Raw genomic sequence first — 18,588 nt, forward strand, 5'->3', positions numbered from 1 at the left:
TTTTTGGAAACCACTAATCGTCTTCTAAAAAGAACAAATTGGAGACCGCTGATCACTAGAAAGTAGAAACGCAAGCAGATCAGGATCATAGCCGTGACATGGACATGGTATGCTCAGCTAAGGTGCAATTCAATGTTGGTAGAAACAAACAAGCAGAAACAGAAAGTGTTCTGAGCCTGATGGTAACATCACATGGACCCTGCAGCCAAAGCTTGTGTACACTCCAGTGATACGGGCATACCATACGGCACACATTGGAGTACACTTGCACTGCAGCAGAGCAAGCTGCTTCATAAGGCGATGGCGGCCTTGCTCCGCATCGACGCCGCCGGCAGTCTCCCCGCCCCGCGCCGCCGCACAGCAAAGTACAACGTCGCCCTTACCGCACCGGTCTCCGCCCGTCGCCGCGGCAGTTTTCCGTCTCGAGGTCTCGCCGGGGAGCAGAGCAGGACGCGCTCACGCGCATATGTTTTACCTGCAGGATGCATCAAACGTTACCTCAAAACTTATTTGTTGTTCCTGTACAGGGCTGCGCTGCGCCGGCGCGGAAGTGGGCGCCGCGGAGAAGCCTGACGCGGCGGTGGTGGCAATAAAGGAGGCCGTGGATGTGCCATTACCGCCGTTCGAACAGAGCTTGGTGGCGGTGGGCAGCGCCAGTGACAGCGCGGCAGCCAACAAGGTAACTTCGCTGTTCTGCACGCAGCGTGTTTGTTATATTGCGTCCATTACTGGAGTAATGTAGAAACAAGCAGTATAATAACATTGACTATGTTTTGGTAAGTATCAGACATTCAGGGTTATGCTACAGTCGCAGTGCCTCTGAACTTTAGCTTGTACTAGGATTAGTTGATTTAATAAGTTGTTGTCCCACAATACGCATCTCTAGAGTCTGAAACTCCCATTTTGCTATGAGGTTATCAGAATTTCGCCTAGAACCGAAGCCATGTATGTTTTCATTATTTCTTTTTTGTTCTACCCGCAGTTGAGCGTTCTCTCAGATTCATCAATCAGCTTACTGCCTAAGCGTAGACATGTACTTGTGCTGATGATTATTGCATTAATTCGTCCATAATTCTTGACGGAGTTAAATCATTTATTGTTTTTCAAACTCACAAGTGTGCGCGGGTATAGTTGCTATACTAATCTTCTATTTTTCCGTTTGTCCTTTTCTTACATCACATATCAATCAAAACTTTCGATTTCGCAAGAGAGAGTGATCATGTTACAACATGTAGTAGATTAAGATTTTTTTTCCCCATTTTGAAAACTTTGCGATGCGTATTCTCAACATAGGTGCACGCACAACTAGTTGTGAAGTATCGTGTTTTCCATCTCTTGTTCATGGAGAATTAATATCTTGTTCTACCGTTTGAACCACTAGGCTACATGTCATCCGCAGAGACAACGTAGTATGTTTTGCTAAACCTTGTTTCCTGCACATGTCATTGAGCTTCAGTTTATATTGTGGAATCTTCTTGTTTCAAATGTTCCAGTTGGGCTTCAAGGAGACCTTTACTTATGTCATGTATGGCACGGGTGCTTTCGTTGCCGGGTGGATTTTGTCTGCCTTTATTTCAGCAATTGAATCAATTCCCTTGGTGAGCAGTCATTAAATCCTTATTCGAAAATGTATTCTTATTCGAAAATGTATTCTTGGTGAGCAGTCATTGAGTACTTGATTCACTGATTGCAATCATGCCCTCAGCTCCCAAGGATACTAGAGATTGTAGGCCTCGGATACACAATTTGGTTCAGCTCACGGTATCTTCTTTTCAAGGTGTGCTCAACACTAGAGATTGTAGGCTTTGGAAGTTCGGATACACCATATGCCCTCAACACAGTATTGTTCTATTGTGTTCTCTACTATGTTCAACTTCTCACCGTGTGCTTAACTGCTTGTCACTCGCAGGAAAACAGGGATGAACTGTTTGCCAAAGCTTATGATCTCAAACTGAAAATTATTGGATCCGATGATGCATGATTTGGTGTGCATATGGTAGGGCTTCGGTGCATTTTTCTCTCCCTTTGTAACAAATAGATTAAATTGTGCGTTTCCAAAAACATGTTACCAAATTCCAATGCTTGCGCTTTTAGTGTCCGTGCTGTTTTGAACTACTCGGTGAAGAACTACATCATCTGTAGTAGATTCCGCGGAAACTCCAAAACCATAAAATAACCGGCACTTTGCAGTTTTGGCCAAAAAAAAGTCAGTTCCAGATATTGCAAATATGGTCGACCAGTAAAACCTTGTCCGGTAAACCGCCAAACGAGGCATGCATCTGATCCTTGTATGTCCAGTTTGGAGGGCAAGGTATACCGTAAAAGGCAAAGAAAAAACCCCACACTCTCTAGAGTCCGGCCAATTTCTGGCGAGGAGGTTCAATCCCCCGCGTTGTTTGTCAGGTTTGAACACGAATTGTGGCTAGAGCTTGCGTCACAGAGCTCGTGCTAGCAGTGTTGTGCCGAAAAGCTGCGGTGGAGGAGGAGGGCGGCACTTGAGCGGGGGCAATGTGGTTCTGGAGTTCCATGCGGAAATTTTTACCTTTGCTGAAACCAAACTTTTCCATAGATAGTTCCACTTCCACACTCCATTTATCCTTTATTGTACAAGATCTTGTAAATTTCTCTCCTTCTCCTCGAATTGGTGCTTCCATTCTCCATGATATGCGGACCGGATAGAAAAAATTGTGTTCTCATTATGTCTCCATGCTACAAAATCCTCCATACCATTTGATATAGAGGTATTGGTAGAATTTTATTTGCATCGATCGAAAAGAAGTTGTCACGTATTATTTTATATATGTAAAGATGGAAAAGCTGTACAATGACAAAGCCAAAGCCAGGGAAAAAGAAAACGAAAATAAAACAAGGGAAAGACTAGTCGCGATAGGCAATCTTCAAGTTATCTAAATCGTCCCTAATATGGTACAACAAACTCTTAGGCGAGGCAGAGATATTCTCAAAAATTCTGCGATTTCGTTCCTTGTACAGGTGCCACACTCCGTAGACTGCAATTGAAAGTGTGATCCGAGTTTCAAGCTAATGGAAGCTGGATGAGAATAGGAACGCGATTCACTGGTTGCGTTGCTGCCCGTGTGGGCTGCCGGTTTGAAGTTGCGGCCACAGTCCACATCCAACGGCCAACGGCCCGGCACTTCCACTTCGCGCTCGCGCTCGCGCTCGCGCCTCCCTCCCACAAACACACTGCGGCCGCCGGCGCCGCAAACAAACGGGCACCCAAATCGCCCGGATCAGCCGATTCTGTAGCCGCCCCGAGCGGCGCCGCCCATCTCCAGTCCCCTCCTTGCCGGCAGAAGCTGAGAAGACGGCGGAATCGACGAGACTCCCTCCCTTCCACCGCCGGCCATGAAACCTCCGCCGCTGCCCGCGTCCGCCAAAGCCCGACCTCTCCCGTGGATCTCGCCACTCCAATACCGCAGCCCCACCCGCGCCGCGCCGCCCCCGCCCCCTCCGCCGCCGTCCTCGCCGCCGCCGCGCTACGTCGACCACCCGGACCTCGCGCGCCTCATCGCCTCCTCCCAGTCCGGGCAGCGCGCGCTCGACCTCTTCAACGCCGCCGCCGAGCAGCGCGGCTTCTCGCACACCGCGGCCACCTTCTCCGCGCTGCTCATCCGCCTCGCGCGCGCGCGCCTCCCGTCCGCCGCCGCCGCGGTCCTCCGCCGCGCGGCCTCCACGCCCTGCCGCTTCCTCGAGCCGCACTTCCTGCCGCTGCTCCGCCTCCTGCCGCCCGACCACGCGCTCACGCTCCTCCGCCTCCTGCCCTCGCTGCTCCGCCGCACCCGCGTCTCGCACAAGGCCCTCGCCGTCTGCCTCGACCGCCTCGTCTCCTCCCGCTGCCCCGGCGTCCTCTCCGCCCTCATCGCCGACCTGCGCGACCCCAGGAACAAGTACCTCCCCACCCCCAACACCTGCGTCTACAACATCCTCATCAAGCACTACGTCAAGAGCGGCGACTCCGAGACCGCCTTCAGGGTGCTCGACGAAATGCGCGAGTACACTTGTGGCGACGTGAGCCCAGACCTGGTCACCTACTCGACCTTGATCGGCGGGCTGTCTCGTGCGGGTAAGATGAAGGAAGCGTTTGAACTGTTCGAGGAGATGATCGAGAAAGACCACATCGTGCCGGACCAGCTGACGTACAACGTGATCATCGACGGGTTCTGCAGGCTGGGGCAGGTGGAGAAGGCGCGGACCATGTTCGGATTTATGAGGAAGAATGACTGCGAGCCAAATGCTTTCAACTACGCCACTCTTATGAATGGGCATTGTAGGAAAGGGGATGTGGACAACGCGAAGCTGGTGTTTGAGGAGATGAGGACTGCTGGGGTGGAGCCAGATGCTGTCAGCTACACGGCACTGATCGGGTGCCTTTGTAGACATGGGAGTGTCGATGAGGGGATCGATCTTGTGATGGAGATGAGGGACAAGGGATGTAAGGCTGATGTCGTCACATACAATTTGCTGATCGAGGGGCTGTGCAAAGATGGGCGGATGGTGGAAGCGATGGACTTGCTCGGGAGAGTGCCACTGGAAGGAGTCCAGCTGAACGTCGCAAGCTATCGGATTGTGATGAATAGTCTGTGCTCACGTGGAGAGATGGAGAAGGCCGTTGGCTTGCTGGGACTGATGCTCGGACGAGGATTTCGACCACACTATGCAGCCTCAAACACCCTGTTGATTGGTCTGTGTGACGTTGGCCGTGTAGCAGATGCCACGGTCGCATTGTATGGATTGGCCAAAGTTGGATTCATGCCAGAGGCTACTTGTTGGGAAAAGCTGATCGAGGCTGTGTGCCGCGACAGAAAGCTTAGGAGATCTGTTGAGCTTCTGGATGTCTTGATTACAGAAGGGTAATCAAGTGAACTCAGCACCCAGTATGGCTCTACTTTTTTACCGGAAAGAGGATGCAAATCCGGTATAAAGGTCGCTCAACAATGGAGTAATGACACAGTGAAGAAAGCACTTCCACGCAAGATGATCAGGCACGTTTGATCTATATGCAATCCAGAACTTATCACAAGCAAGATGCAGTCCAGAAAATAACGCAGGGGGCGTGTGATCTGCAACAGAACCTTGTTCGCAACCAAACGACAACAAGGCTGGCATCCTGAGGCAGTTTGCTCCGATGAAGTCCACAACCATTGTGAGTTGGGGCAACCTTTTAAGCTGGGCATGGAGCATTGATTACCTTGATGTTTTCGTGCCCATATCAAAATAATTGGCATCAGCACTGACCAAGGAAACTGAAGATGAAATACCATGTGGAAGACATGTGCTCATTTTCCTGGTGTGTCTTCTACTCAGTCTCAGATACATTTACCTGGCTTAGTGCTGACCAATGGTCAGATCACCGAAACAACCTTGATGAATTGAACCTGTCTCTTATCTTCTTTTATCATTCTTTTGCTGCTATTTTGTGCACTCGTCAGTGAGACTCTTATCATCCATGGTATCTAATTGTAGTTATTTGCTTCAGCACACATGCTTTACAAAGGAAATAGTTATTATCCAGATATGATATGATTGAGATTTTTTCCTTGGACAATAATCTTCTTCGTTTTGGGAACTCAATTCTAATGAGCGCACTAGCTACCCATAGTCCCTCATTTCTCATTACATCCTCCTTCGATTTGTAACAACACACACCACGATTCACATGCACAACCGAGTCATGCATAAACAGTTTCACGCACCACAGATACACCACATGACACATATAAATGTACCAATTGATAACTTAGAAGCAAGCATAATAAATGATTTCAGCCAGCGGCAGCAACAGAAGAAGGTGGCATGCAGAAGAAGGTTGAGCACAACAGCGGGGGTGGCGGGTCAGTCGCGGCAGACTGAGCTCTTGGGCTTGACGATGAACTTCATCTGACCAGCGTTACAGTGGATGCCGCCACGCTCGCCGCAGACGAAGTAGTGCATCTTACGCTTCTTGAGGACGAACTCAAAGCCGGACCCGGCGCCCTGCATCACGTCGGCCACCAGCTTGGACGCGTTGAGGTTGCATGACTGGTAGTCCGCCAAGTTCTTCATCATGTACACGCTGTGCGCGTGCGTCGTCGCGTTCGGCGGGTCGTACCTGAACACTGCATATGCACGCCCATCCAAACCCAGTAAGTATATCTAAGGATTTTGCATTTCATATCTATATAGATCTACTGTCCGGTAAATACTTATGTGACGTGAAGTGAAAGCCAGTTAGAGCAAGTACAATAGAGTCCAGTCAGCTGACTATAAGACATTAAATAATATATTTTAGATGAGTTGGAGGAGAGAGAAGAAGAGAGAGAAGGGAGGTGGGCTACTATGCAATAGCCAGCTCTTGCACGTGCTCCTAGGCACCTTGTGAGAGTGAAAGGTGGGCCATATAATAGTAAAGTACTACATTCTTATAGCCAACTATTGTACATGTTAGCTATATGATGACTACAAATAATATGACATCTTGTTATAGCCAACAATTGGCTATACTATTGGAATTGCTCTTAGGCAGGCTGGCAGTGAGAGCAGGCTGGTAGTGGTGGTGTCCAACCTGGGCTGCTGTGGGGTTAGGTACATTAATTGTCTGTTATTGCATGAATTTTCATCTATATAGGATAGCTCAGCTTTACCACAAAATTGTTGGATCGTCAGGTGTACCCTGTGACTGTCCAAAAGAAATGTCATTCCCATGTGCAAACCAACTGCTAGTTAACTGAATCTTTATGTAGTTGATGAAAGAATTTTGTTGTTGCTTAAAAAGTAGTTGCTGCAGTTAGTTATTGTATCCTGTTAGCAAGACACGAGGAGCTTTTAGAAGGCCAGCTAGTGCAAAATGACACCACGATAGACTGAACATATTTTGTGCAACCTTGTTTAAAATCCATATGTCGCAGTTAGTTGCTCAAAGTGCCTACATCCTATTATTGTAATGGCAAAACACAACACAAAGTGTATCCTGCAAAGCCACACCACCAAGTACTGGACTGAATTAAGGCCAAAGAAAGGAAAGCAGAGCACCGAAGCATCGTACCGAGGCTGTCGTTCTGGAAGAAGGGTCCCTTCTTGACCACCCAGTCGGTGTAGTTGTAGCCCCATGTCCACCGGGCCGCGTCGCCGACGATGAACCGCTCCGCCCGGCATGCCTCCGGGACGAGAACCAGCAGCACGAGAACCGCGGCGGCAGCCGCGGCCATGGCTCTACCCCTCGCCTCCATCGATTTCAACCAGAAACGAAACTGTTGGTGCTACTTAGTTTGCTCGCTATTACTGGATGCTTTGGTTTGGTTTGATTTGTGTTGAGCATGGCATGGTGCGGGTATAAATAGGCGCCGGCGAGGGGTTACAGGACGGAGCTGGAGTGTGCGTGATGATGTGCAAAGTTGACTTGCGCCGACCCTGAGTTCCGACCAGGTCGACAGAGACCTGGAAAAACAGCTCGATGGGTCGTTGTTTAGTTTTCAGATCAGACGGTTAAAGCGGCAATGCACTTAGGCTCCTCTCGTTTGGGGTTGGTCGTAACGTTGGTGCGCCATTAGCGACCTGAGCGAGCGTGCTTAGTGGCGGCACGAATAAGGCGGGTTTGGTGAGCATCAGTGGTGCGCAGCTTAGCGGCAGTAGCATACTAGCATCTACCGTCCGTCCCCTTCCCTCTCCAGTCATTTCTACGTCGCCGCTGAGGTGTTCCCCTAGTGCAGGGTCATTACTCATTAGGCATGGATGAATGATTAACTTAGAGGATTAAGGGGGCATGGCCATGATAACTGTGGAGGATTAGGGTGGCGCGATTGGTCCATGTAGTACGTACTTTTGTGCGTTTATTACTATTAGGCAGCAGAGTATATTTGCATACGTTGTAGTAATACAATGGTGCTTGCTGCCTTCATGGTCGCGTCATGCTGAGACGATGAGTGTTGTTTTCAGTAAGTGCTTAATGTGTGGCTGTAAATTAATAACCACCGGAGTGTTGCTTATTGGTTGTGTAGTAAGTGTAGAACTTTTTTGTGTTCCACGACCACCGTCAAACAATCCAGCAACCCTTTGCTGGCACTGCACGAAAGGGTCAGCTTGCCATCAAGATGGCGCGGATTCGTCGCCGCCCGGAGCATCATCTCTGAACGATTGCTGGGACTGATTTTATCTTGCCAGTTGACGACTGATCGCTTACCTTGAAATCGTTAATGCGTGCGCGTTCCAGCAATTGACAAGAAGAATGTTCTCTCTGAGATTTTTCTCTATTTTTTCTACATCACACGCAAGATTAATCGGGGGGAGAGGCAACGCTTACATAACGTAATTCAGCCGCTAATTCCAACATGGCTCGAACCCTAAAAGTACATGTGCGGAAACATTCAGTACAATTTGCACAGCCCTAGCATGTATGCACACGCAGTATTCATTTATCATTAACAGCCTCGTTTGATTCGCAGAATTTTCAGAAGCCAGGAATAGAAAAAACAACTGATTGGAATGGCATGATTTTTTTTTTCGAGAACCCGCAGGAGAGCTGCGCGTCATTGTATTAAGCTTACAAGAGAACAACATGGTCCAGTTTATGAGGGAAACCGGACCAAAAACCGAACAAATGGTGCCTTCCGGCTTACAACACACATCCAAGCTAGCACACTACAAGCACCCGCCTTGCCCAACCACCGGCCAACAAAGGCAAAACGGAGGGGCACAAGGTCTTGAAAGTGCGTCACAACCATAGCAGGAAACCTAGAACGACACTAACTCTAGGAGGTACAGATCGACGTACGGCCCTCCCAGAAGAGGCGAGGGGGCGGCAGGACCTGACCGGACCTAGAGGAAGCAATGTCGAGCAGACGCCGGCGTAGGGTACATAGCACTCCGAGGAACCACACTCAGGGTAGCGGCCACCTCCGGCTCTAACAACCGTCGTGGGACTCCCGGGACAACCTCGACAGAGCCTCCAACAAGGGGATGACACCGAAGTGCCATCACCGTCTGATCCAACAACTGGATCTAGGGTTTCCCCTGGTGCCCGGGAAAGGGTTGAACGAAAAAGGGGTCGACGACGCCTTCAAGAAGGTAACGGCGCCCGCAGGCGTCGCCGCCGTCCGCAACCGCACAGGAAAATCAAAGAAATCATAAAAAGAGGTTGGAGTGAAGAAATTGTTTCCTTTAAAACACAGTGCAAACAAATCTATAGGAATTTCAAAGGATTGCAATCCTATGAATCAAACCATTGTAGAAAAAATCTTCAAATCTAAATCCTGCATAATTCCTTTGAATCAATCATGCCCTGAGTATGACATCTACTGATGTCACGAGCGTGTGATATATAAGAGATTCTATGTCACTACACACACAGATCTTGAACTGAGCCAGCAGGTGCATGCGTTGCGTGCATCATTAGTTTCGTGCATACATATCCACAAGTCATCTGGTCTTGACATGTGAGGTAGGTTCTACGCGCTACTACTCACTCGTGACCACATATATACCAGTGGCGCGGTATGCGTACCTTCGAAGACAAGATCAAAAGATGGGCGGCTTAGTGATCATTGTAGTCGCATAAATGGGCACTGGTTTGGCTCTTTCGGGACCGGCCGTTTCGAAAGCATGAACGTACACAAGACACACCATCACTGTGTGTCCATTTCTGCGCAGTTTTTTTTTTCAAAAGTTTCATTGATCTATTAATAATTATCATAGCAGGTTCTTGGGCCACCCAACAATGACTACATACAGTAGCACAAGCCGTAGGCACGCCGTCGTCCTTGCCCCTCCGCCAACGCTAAACACACCAAGGGATCAGCGCACCAGAGTATCAACCATCGTCAATGATTCCAATCGTAAATCAAAAGAAATTAACATGAAACCACACCAACAAATATAAAAACTGATCGGGTTCTAGGAGATCCGTCGGGCACACGACTCCACTCGCTCTTCGCTAATGCTATACGCACCACCGGAGCGAGGATAAGACGGGGATGATCTTATTATGACTTCAGGATGTAGCCGCCGCATCATCATCTCCAAAAAAATACACTAAACTAGAACCTAAAAAGAACGAAAACTCTCGCCGGAGAGGGGCCGTGGTCTGCCAGGCCCAAGGCCACTGGAGGCGGAGCAGAAGACATCCCTAGCAAGCAGGACAGAAACCTAGATTTGGTGGTCGACGCCGCATCCCGATTACCTCTGTTGGACGTACCGGTGTGGTATTCTCCATTTCTCCGCAGTTAATGGTATGCTTGTGTTATCATGTTTTCCACAACTGCTCAATCGCCAGGGTTTCACATCTTCTGCCTTATATTAACTGAGGATTGGGCCCTTTCCAATTCTTGAGGGAATTAATAATTCACAAATAAGAGTTGCATAATAGTAGAGGGGAGCCAGCGGAACATAATTTATGAGCCGTCCCTCTCTTTGTGTGTCCATAGACCTTGCGGGTGGAAAAGAATTTCAGAAGTTCTATTAAACGGTAAAACTAAAGTGTGGATGGAGATGGATTATGGAAAACTACAATCGTGTTTGGTATTGCTGGGAATCATGCTTGCCTAAAACATTTTTGCATGTTTTGCAACTAGAAAACTGTTTGTGGTAACTATGATCTATAAGCAGAAATTTACAAATCATGGTGTGTGGCTTACAGGAAAAAAGAAAGGCGGAAAAGGAATATACATCCACATAGTAAGTACATAATTTTTGGTGACCACGTGTACTGATACTAGTTAGGTCACAGTATGGTTTGTGAAGCAATGCTGACTTCACAATGTCAAACTCTAATCACAGTTCAGTATCTAGGGACATATTTGTCTTCTCGGTGTGCACCGATTTTGTGTCTATGGCTTGTGTTTTTGTTATTTTCTCATTATCCAAAAACAAGCTCTTATATGCAACGCAAATATGCATAAAATACAGACGGCCAATATTCCCAATGGAGAATCTCATAACATAGCTATCAATATGGAGAATGATTTAGATGATATGAGTATATTGCTTAAAGGTGATGTAGTGCAGAAGCCGCAAGATATGAATGGACAATGTGTCACGTACTCACATGCCGAAGAACAACAATGGAGTATGTGTGCAGGCTTCGTACAGCTTGGCTCAGGTTCAAGGTCTTCTTTTAAATGAGTGGCCTTTTTTTTATAGTACTACACAGTATAGGAAGTGTATACCGTCAGAAAGAAAGTGAATAACGGCGAAGGCGAAATTGTACAAGCTAGAAGAAAAGGAATATAGTTGTCTTGTTTGAAGAAACTTGGGTACAAACCAAACCTCATAATCCTGCTTTTCTAATCTATTATCCATATTGCTAAAATACAAGCTAACCTACCTAACAAAAGAGACCTGTTTATTTTGCTAAGCACCCATTTAAGCACTCGCATTGTACATATTCTGCTCTAAAGAATATTCTGCACAAATCGAAAAAAAATAATATTCTGCTCTAAAGAAGGGGAGGGGTCTCGTCAGTGTAAGACTAGCTAGCAATACAGTAAAGCCCACAAAATACCCATAAACCAACTTGGGAAACCAATGTACCAGAAAAATATGGATCGAACAAAAAATCACAACCACAAGAGATCGTTTGCTAAGCCCGAATCGTGCCAAAACGCAGGTCGTGGGCCGAGGCCGAAACGCATGCGGCAGGGGAAACCCCACTGCCAAAGCTAAACATGTCAAAAGCACCGGACCTGCAGCGTTTGGCAGCAAGCATATGTGGCAGACAAAAGGTACACAGAGATAATCACAAAAGCAAAGGGTGCACAAAGATTATCAACTGTCAGGCTTGACCACGATGGGACCAAACAAGAGGAAATGTCTATTAAGTGGCATGCATGCCACTTGCAACGTCTGAAAATTGCACTGCTTAGTTCAGTGTCTCAGGTTTTTTCAAACGACGCGACAACATTGACTACCTCTGTAGTAAAAAGACAAAAGCTCTCCTCCCCCCAGGCCCCCAACTATTTTTTCCTGTATCTAGATTCAATTGTTGCTAGGCAGTGCTCCTTGGTATACCTGCAACACAAATCATCCTTCAATTTTTTTTCAAGGCATAAGCATCCTTCAATTCGTGTGCATCAAGAAAACTAGAACCTTTTCCGCTGACAGTTCTAGTGTCTATCCCAGATTAAGCGACCAAAAGTTTGCCAGGGGAGAAACTACAGATCAGTTGTCTTCCTACAAGAGAAAGAATAAATGAACATTAGAACCTTGGCCTGGCCTGAACTCAATGCCTAGAGCAGAAAATTAACAATATAAAATGTTACATGAAAATTACTTTGTTGTTCTCATCTGATTTTCCTGAAGATTGGAACATCCTAGCAAATGACTTTCGCTCCTTATCTAATCTGTTGGCAACCTGTGATAGTTTCCAAAGAATTGATAAAAATGAACATATCTCCACAAACCAGGTTCATCACGAAATCAAATCAATACTAACCCTCTTCTTTGCAGCAGCCAGCTCTCGTTTGATTCCTCCTGCAGGTTATCCAAACAAACTCATTAGATACACATCAATTGCTAGGAGAAGGATTGGCAATGAAGAGTAAAGAGACAAACCATCACTCGGCTCCAAGTCCAACGCATTCTGGAAGCTTTCCACGGCTGCATCAATGTCATTAAGTGCCATGTGTGCCTGCAGATCGCATTCAAACTATCAGAATTAGTTACATATACAAACAGGTCGTAACATACTACTGTTGTTGAATGTGTTACATGTGTAAAAGGCACCGATATATTGGTCACCTCAATTGCATACATGAAGTGTCGGAAACAAATAATAGCAACATTAGTAAATTTCAACTCTCAAAAGATTTTTTTTCTTTTAGAATGTCAGATTGAAGTAGCTGACCAATCGACCACTAATAAGAGTTATCGTGCATGTATCTATGGCGAAACATTGGTCCGCACCGTATTAAGTCCAAGCAAGCTATGATTGTTGTTAACTCCTAATTGATTGCAAAATTATACTACTCCCTCCGGTCCAAAATACTTGTCATGCTACTGAGTTTGGAGGTTGTTTGTAACAGAACAAACAGCAACAATCTAATACATGAGCAAAGGAGCAGCAGAAAACACATAGCAGACAAAGGCATGTATTCATGCTTAACTGTCAAGAATTTTATAGGGAGCTAGGCAGGAATGATAACAATATTTGAAATCTGTATAACACACACATATGACCCTTCCACTGTACATGTCACATTCTTCTCAAGACATCTTTCTAATAAAAAAATTCTACTCCCTCCAGTTCAAAATAATTGCCCAAAAATGAATGTATCACATGTTTTAGTGTGTAGCTACATCCATTTTTGGGCAATTATTTTGAACCGGAGGGAGTTAAAATTATCTTAGATAATGAGGGAAAATATTGTTAAGTACTTAAATAAGATGAACCCTTGAAAATGTATGTACATGTTCAAGGTAAGAAACCCCTATGGGTTGGCAACGAATGGTAATATGAGATTTCAAGTGTTTTGAGAGCATGGCAGAAACAAAAGCATGCATGCAACTGCAACCAATCTAAAGTTTGGAGAAAAGCACTGTTCCAAATATCGGCCAATATTTCAGTTAACTGGCCGATTAATTGCAAATCGGAGGGTCACCGAAACGATAAGGGCCTATTTGGAGAGTTAACTGGTCCACGCGACTAATCAGTCTGACAAGCCAATTTAGCGGCTGTCAGACCGACTAATCGGGCCTAGGCAGTTAACTAGATTTCATTTTCTGGCTATAGTGGTATATTTTGGATTTTTGGTATATTACCTTACCTCTTTACTGTGCTTTTTACATGCATATGGTAGTATATTTTGGTATATTACAATGCCTAGAGCATTGGAGCATGGGATTGTACCTAAAAAACTAGGTATATGTTGGCAATATGTTAGCAGTTTCCTATGTATTCTACCGATTAATAGCCTACCGATAAATTCAGTTAATCGGCCGAGTAACCGGTTAATTGTTTATCCCAGCCCGACCAACCGGTTATCAGTTAACGATATCCTGAACATTGGAGAAAAGCATAATGAAGAACTTACAACTGCTAAACCAAGGTCAATACCTACCTGTCCTTGTCGGAAAAAAGCCTTAGCATTCCCATCCGTTTCACGCAGTGCAAAATCCGCATCCAGCAAAGCACCCGTCAAATCTCCCAACTTCATTTTGCATGCCTGAAGGAAGTATCTCAGTTTCAGGAAACAAGTACCATTAGTGCAATAGTATGTGCAGTCTGTAGATTGTATAGAATCATCGATCAACTCCAGCATCATTGCATGGGTTTAAGACAATAATAAACAATGACTAGCAGATAGAATTTTGAATGCAATGAACCACAGTGATGATAAGAGTTTAGAGAAAACATGAAATCTGTATACAAACTTGTAAACAAGGGGCTCAAAGATTAATGCTCCTCTGCGTTGTAGAGGACTATCTATCTTAAGTTATGCACCTTTCTAAAAGCTTCGTTAGATGCTACCAGCCAACCATTTAGTTAAGTGGTGTGGCAGAGCTTGGTAAACTGCAGTTTTTTCAACAGATAATCATAGACATGAACCATGTAGCACTATATTAGTTATGCACCTTTCTAAGAGCTTGCTGGACACTACGAGACAGCCGTGTGGCGCCATGTAGTTATGTAGCAGAGCTGGTCAAGATATTAAAATTGCAGTTCTCTAGATAAAAGAACAGCAGATACCTATCCAGCAAAAAAGTAGTTAGACTGAAAAACAGAACTTACAGAGCTATTCGTGAGTATTATGGACTTGGTCTTCCGTAGTGCTGTGCTCTTCTCTGCATATCAACACATATTCATATTACTCAGTATGCATGATGTGACAGAACCAACAAATTAAAACTGCACAGTTCTAGTGGAAAGTGGAAACAGTAAAATTTGCCTTCATCTATCTCTTCTTTCTCCCAGCAAACATCCAAGTAGCGCAGAGCTTTTCTATACTTTCTCAGGGCTGTCTTGTAATCTTGTTTCTGTAAAGAATAGGACCAGTAGCTTTAGCTTTAGGAAACCAGATGGGGAAAGACAACATTATATATATGTGTAATATAAGATTAGCTGAGAACTCTAATTCTGAAAAATCCATGAGACAAGCACAAGAGTCATGATTACAATCTGAAGTAGCTTATCTGACACAGGATATGCATGATAGAAGTACAAACGCTAAGTACAAAAACTCTAGGGTCTTTTGTAGAGTCATGACTACATGCTATGAGAATTCAAATATTAGCCACCAAGCACAAATGCAGTTGATGAAGGTATAAACGATAACCACAAAGAAACATGGTCTTTTGTAGTGTTTGTGACTTTCACTATCGTTGATCTGAGCAATCCAGATTCAAGCTAGTAGTTAAGGTTGTTAGTTCTTAATCCTATTTAAAAGATGCATGGGTACGAATAGCATCAGCAACAGCAGTAACTATTGTTGTGAACACTGAGAACAAATCTGAGGTAAAAGGCGAGACTAATATAATTTGTAGCTTCTGTATGTTGAAATCAAAGGTCAGTCATCGTAGATGATATACACCAGGATATAAAAGAATAATACCTAAGAGGAGCTGGATTTCTTTTTGATTAAGACAACAGAAACACAAATCTGAGCCAAAGAGGACTTGACCGTGGGAGTGAGGGTGTGCACCTACATCTCCCACAAACTGATTTAGGCTCAGTTTCTACATACACAGGGATTTCATTTATACAGCAGGTAGTTGACTAAACCACAGCCACTTAACACAAACAGCGTACAGTTGAGAAAACATAAATGTGTCAAATAGTAACTTAGCAAGTTGCGAGTAACCAAGGGCTTCAGTTACATATGACTAATATCTGATGATATACTTTTAGCCTATCAAGAAGTACTGACACTATTGATGTTTATCTTCTTTTTTTCATTTCACTCCAAAGTTACTCATACACTGATTTGGTTCCAGCGGAACCAAATGAAGACCAGTAATCCAAACAAAACAGAGTGGAACATATCTAAGAGAGAAATTACCTTAAAGTTATCATTCCCAAAAGCTTTAGCATACTCCACAGCATCCATCCACCATGAAACCTCTGTAGGCTTCTCTTCAAGATCATTTGGCCAGTCAGGATACATGTCACCATCCTTGAAAAAGTTCACAACTCCATCATCAGCACCTTCTGGGAGTTCCCCACAATCAAAAATTACGGCATCAGCTGTGGGACGGTCAGCTTCTCCAACAGGAATGTGCTCACATGAGCGAACCACCCCCATTCCCTTTATTACTCTTCCAAAAACTACATGCTTCCCATCTAAGTGAGGTGTTCGGGTGGTTGTGATGAAAAACTGAGATCCATTTGTGTTGGGACCAGAATTAGCCATCGATAATATTCCTTTCCTCTCATGCTTTAAAATGAAGTTCTCGTCCTCAAACTTTGAACCATAAATTGACTCCCCTCCTGTTCCATCACCAGCAGTAAAATCTCCACCTTGTACCATAAAACCTTTGATAATGCGGTGGAAGAATGATCCCTGCAAGAACATCATATAAAAAAGATTTGTTTAGTCGTTACTGTGACGAACTGGCAAGCAAATCAGCACAGCATACATAACCGGGCCGTCAAAATTCCACCTTGTATTTTTTCGTGGCAAAAATTGAAAATTGAAATGACAAAGAAACAAACAATTCAACACAAAAGGAACACCAATCAATTCCCATTCTTGTACCGAGTATTTTATTTTCGTCCAAGAGGGAAAGATGAATCGTCACTAGTAATCATTAGCTAAGATGGTGGGTGGCTCTCTCAAAGAAACACTAACTCAATGTAATAACGGCAATAAAAGATTAGCCAATTATTAGTACGTGTCCCCAATGCCTGAAACCCAAAAATACCAATCATGTACCTTGGGAGTCCCCAAGCATGACTTTTCCCACTTCCATGGTTTCACTCAGGTTGATCAGCTCAGCAGTTAATTCTTACACCAGATGCAAGAAGACAAGCCGTTAACCAAATACCAAGCACGTGCTGAGCCCCTCTAGGAACAAACAATTCTTGTCCTTGACTATATGTCAGAATAGTGACCATACACAGATCAAAAGGAGTGGCAAAGCAAATCTAGGTACTGTGTTGACTTTTTTCTATTCATAAAACAAAACGCGTGGCAAAGAAAATCAAGAACAGTGCTGGCTTTTGTCTCTTCTGACAAGCTGAAAGGCCTGTTATGCTATCTATGAACATACTTCTTTACGAAACACAAAATCTTTCAGACTTAGCATGTATTCTCTGGTTTATTTTCGTAAGCTGGCCGGTCAACGGAATATTTTTGTGATGAAAGCACGACGCACTATTGCAAACAGCATTGTAGTCCTGGCGTGTACAAGGACGTCGACCTCCACGTGACCTAATGACGAGATCTTGCTGGGTATATTGCATTGTACGGCTGATAGCATATCATTGCCTACTCCAAGATAGATTTAGGGGCACTGTAACAGCACAAAGCAAACGTGGCACCTTTTAATAAAAGGGAAAAGGGAAAGGAGTAATAGGTTCTCAGATCCGACAAGCAAATGAGAAAACACAAAAAGCTATCACGGGATGGTACTTGATATGTTAATATGTGCACGGTGCGGATTTAGAATAAAGTCAAAAGGGAGGGGCCCTTGTTAACAGTGCCAGAACTTGTGGTGGCAGCGCTTAAAGTTAACTGCACATCAAAGGACACACGATTTGACATCACAGCAAAAGCAGTAGTACTTCTGAATAGTGTGGAAAAAAACGAAGAGGAACAGGAGGCACTGGTTAGCACGTAGACTGAGCAGGTAAAGACAGATTTCAATTACCAATAGGAGCGGCACTCTAATTACAGGGACAGCAAATTGCTCGCCACAGAAACGAATGTTTTCTAAAATAGGAGGTAAAAGGGCTTGGTCAAAATACAATTTTAACGATTTTAGGGCTGCGCAATTAGCGTCAATATCCCTTAGAAATTTCCCTGAAAAGTTAAGGGGAGCAACCAGATCGCACCAACACAGGCAGTTACTACACTGAGCGGCCACTGATTACGCAAGCTGCTCCCAGATCGATCCGCTCGACCAGACCAAGTTTCATATTCCAACCCCAAAATCCGTCTGCAACAGCACCGAGCAGGAGCAGAGCAGGAGCAGAGTCTGTGCCGCTACAATCAAATCGGCAGTTACTACTAACCTTGAAGTGAAGCGGCTTGCCGGAGGCGGCGCCGACGCCCTTCTCTCCCGTGCAGAGCGCGCGGAAGTTCTCCGCCGTCCGCGGAACCACGGACGCGTACAGCTCTATCACGATCCTCCCCTCCATCTCGCCGCCGATGGTGACGTCCATGAAGACCCTCGGGTTTTTCACCTCCGCCGCCACCGCCGCCGCCGGTGTCACGCCCTCCATTGCGCCTCGAGATCCAACCCTAGGCCGAGTGGAGCGAGCTTGTGGAGGTGCGGGGAAGCGGAGATGGTGGTGGTGGCGCTCCTCGGGAGAATAACGGCGAGAACCGCGTGCTGGCCGGCGGGGTGGTGTGGTGTGGGGGCTAGGGTAAAGTTTTCGGTCCCGGAGTTTTATTGGCAGGTCCGGGTTTATCCGGTCGTCGCTGACAAGGGCTCGTGGTTTTG

General features: G+C 45.5%; 4 protein-coding genes and 1 long non-coding RNA gene across 5 annotated transcripts; 2 read left to right on the forward strand and 3 right to left on the reverse strand.

Annotated features, from left to right (window-relative positions):
- The first annotated feature begins 300 nt into the window (after positions 1-300).
- LOC124672034 lies at positions 301-2,010 on the forward strand. The gene is made up of 5 exons (XM_047208333.1): positions 301-427; positions 528-679; positions 1,494-1,598; positions 1,706-1,777; positions 1,910-2,010. Exons 1-5 carry the CDS (start codon positions 301-303, stop codon positions 1,979-1,981), a joined length of 528 nt encoding a protein of 175 aa, XP_047064289.1. The 3' UTR covers positions 1,982-2,010.
- A 798-nt stretch (positions 2,011-2,808) lies between these two features.
- LOC124707308 (pentatricopeptide repeat-containing protein At5g18475-like) lies at positions 2,809-5,567 on the forward strand. The gene is made up of 2 exons (XM_047238971.1): positions 2,809-2,890; positions 3,326-5,567. The coding sequence occupies exons 1-2, from the start codon at positions 2,809-2,811 to the stop codon at positions 4,873-4,875; spliced, it is 1,632 nt and encodes a 543-aa protein (XP_047094927.1). The 3' UTR covers positions 4,876-5,567.
- On the reverse strand, positions 5,507-7,294 carry LOC124672044 (blue copper protein 1b-like). The gene is made up of 2 exons (XM_047208342.1): positions 7,043-7,294; positions 5,507-6,116 (listed from the first exon to the last, which is right to left on the reverse strand). The coding sequence occupies exons 1-2, from the start codon at positions 7,224-7,226 to the stop codon at positions 5,854-5,856; spliced, it is 447 nt and encodes a 148-aa protein (XP_047064298.1). The 5' UTR covers positions 7,227-7,294; the 3' UTR covers positions 5,507-5,853.
- A 4,428-nt stretch (positions 7,295-11,722) lies between these two features.
- LOC124685272 lies at positions 11,723-12,136 on the reverse strand. Its single transcript, XR_006997374.1, has 2 exons — positions 12,076-12,136; positions 11,723-11,997 (listed from the first exon to the last, which is right to left on the reverse strand). It is a non-coding gene; the product is annotated as an uncharacterized LOC124685272 (long non-coding RNA).
- Positions 12,132-18,514, reverse strand: LOC124685271 (peptidyl-prolyl cis-trans isomerase CYP40-like). Its single transcript, XM_047219602.1, has 9 exons — positions 18,158-18,514; positions 15,984-16,484; positions 14,874-14,961; positions 14,717-14,769; positions 14,046-14,150; positions 12,541-12,616; positions 12,422-12,459; positions 12,260-12,340; positions 12,132-12,159 (listed from the first exon to the last, which is right to left on the reverse strand). The coding sequence occupies exons 1-9, from the start codon at positions 18,365-18,367 to the stop codon at positions 12,148-12,150; spliced, it is 1,164 nt and encodes a 387-aa protein (XP_047075558.1). The 5' UTR covers positions 18,368-18,514; the 3' UTR covers positions 12,132-12,147.
- Positions 18,515-18,588: the final 74 nt, after the last annotated feature.

The sequence above is a fragment of the Lolium rigidum genome, chromosome 1 (genome assembly GCF_022539505.1).
Source record: "Lolium rigidum isolate FL_2022 chromosome 1, APGP_CSIRO_Lrig_0.1, whole genome shotgun sequence".
Lineage (NCBI taxonomy): Eukaryota > Viridiplantae > Streptophyta > Magnoliopsida > Poales > Poaceae > Lolium > Lolium rigidum.

Coding starts and splice junctions, on each gene's coding strand:
- LOC124672034 (XM_047208333.1), top strand. CDS start 301: ATGGCGGCCTTGCTCCGCATCGACGCCGCCGGCAGTCTCCCCGCCCCG. Junction 428..527: donor CGGCAGTTTTCCGTCTCGAG/GTCTCGCCGGGG, acceptor GTTCCTGTACAG/GGCTGCGCTGCGCCGGCGCG. Junction 1,778..1,909: donor CACGGTATCTTCTTTTCAAG/GTGTGCTCAACA, acceptor TGTCACTCGCAG/GAAAACAGGGATGAACTGTT.
- LOC124707308 (XM_047238971.1), top strand. CDS start 2,809: ATGGAAAAGCTGTACAATGACAAAGCCAAAGCCAGGGAAAAAGAAAAC. Junction 2,891..3,325: donor GGAAAGACTAGTCGCGATAG/GCAATCTTCAAG, acceptor GAAGCTGAGAAG/ACGGCGGAATCGACGAGACT.
- LOC124672044 (XM_047208342.1), bottom strand. CDS start 7,226: ATGGAGGCGAGGGGTAGAGCCATGGCCGCGGCTGCCGCCGCGGTTCTC. Junction 6,117..7,042: donor CTTCCAGAACGACAGCCTCG/GTACGATGCTTC, acceptor GTGCATATGCAG/TGTTCAGGTACGACCCGCCG.
- LOC124685271 (XM_047219602.1), bottom strand. CDS start 18,367: ATGGAGGGCGTGACACCGGCGGCGGCGGTGGCGGCGGAGGTGAAAAAC. Junction 16,485..18,157: donor GCAAGCCGCTTCACTTCAAG/GTTAGTAGTAAC, acceptor ATGTTCTTGCAG/GGATCATTCTTCCACCGCAT. Junction 14,770..14,873: donor GAAAGAAGAGATAGATGAAG/GCAAATTTTACT, acceptor GTTGATATGCAG/AGAAGAGCACAGCACTACGG.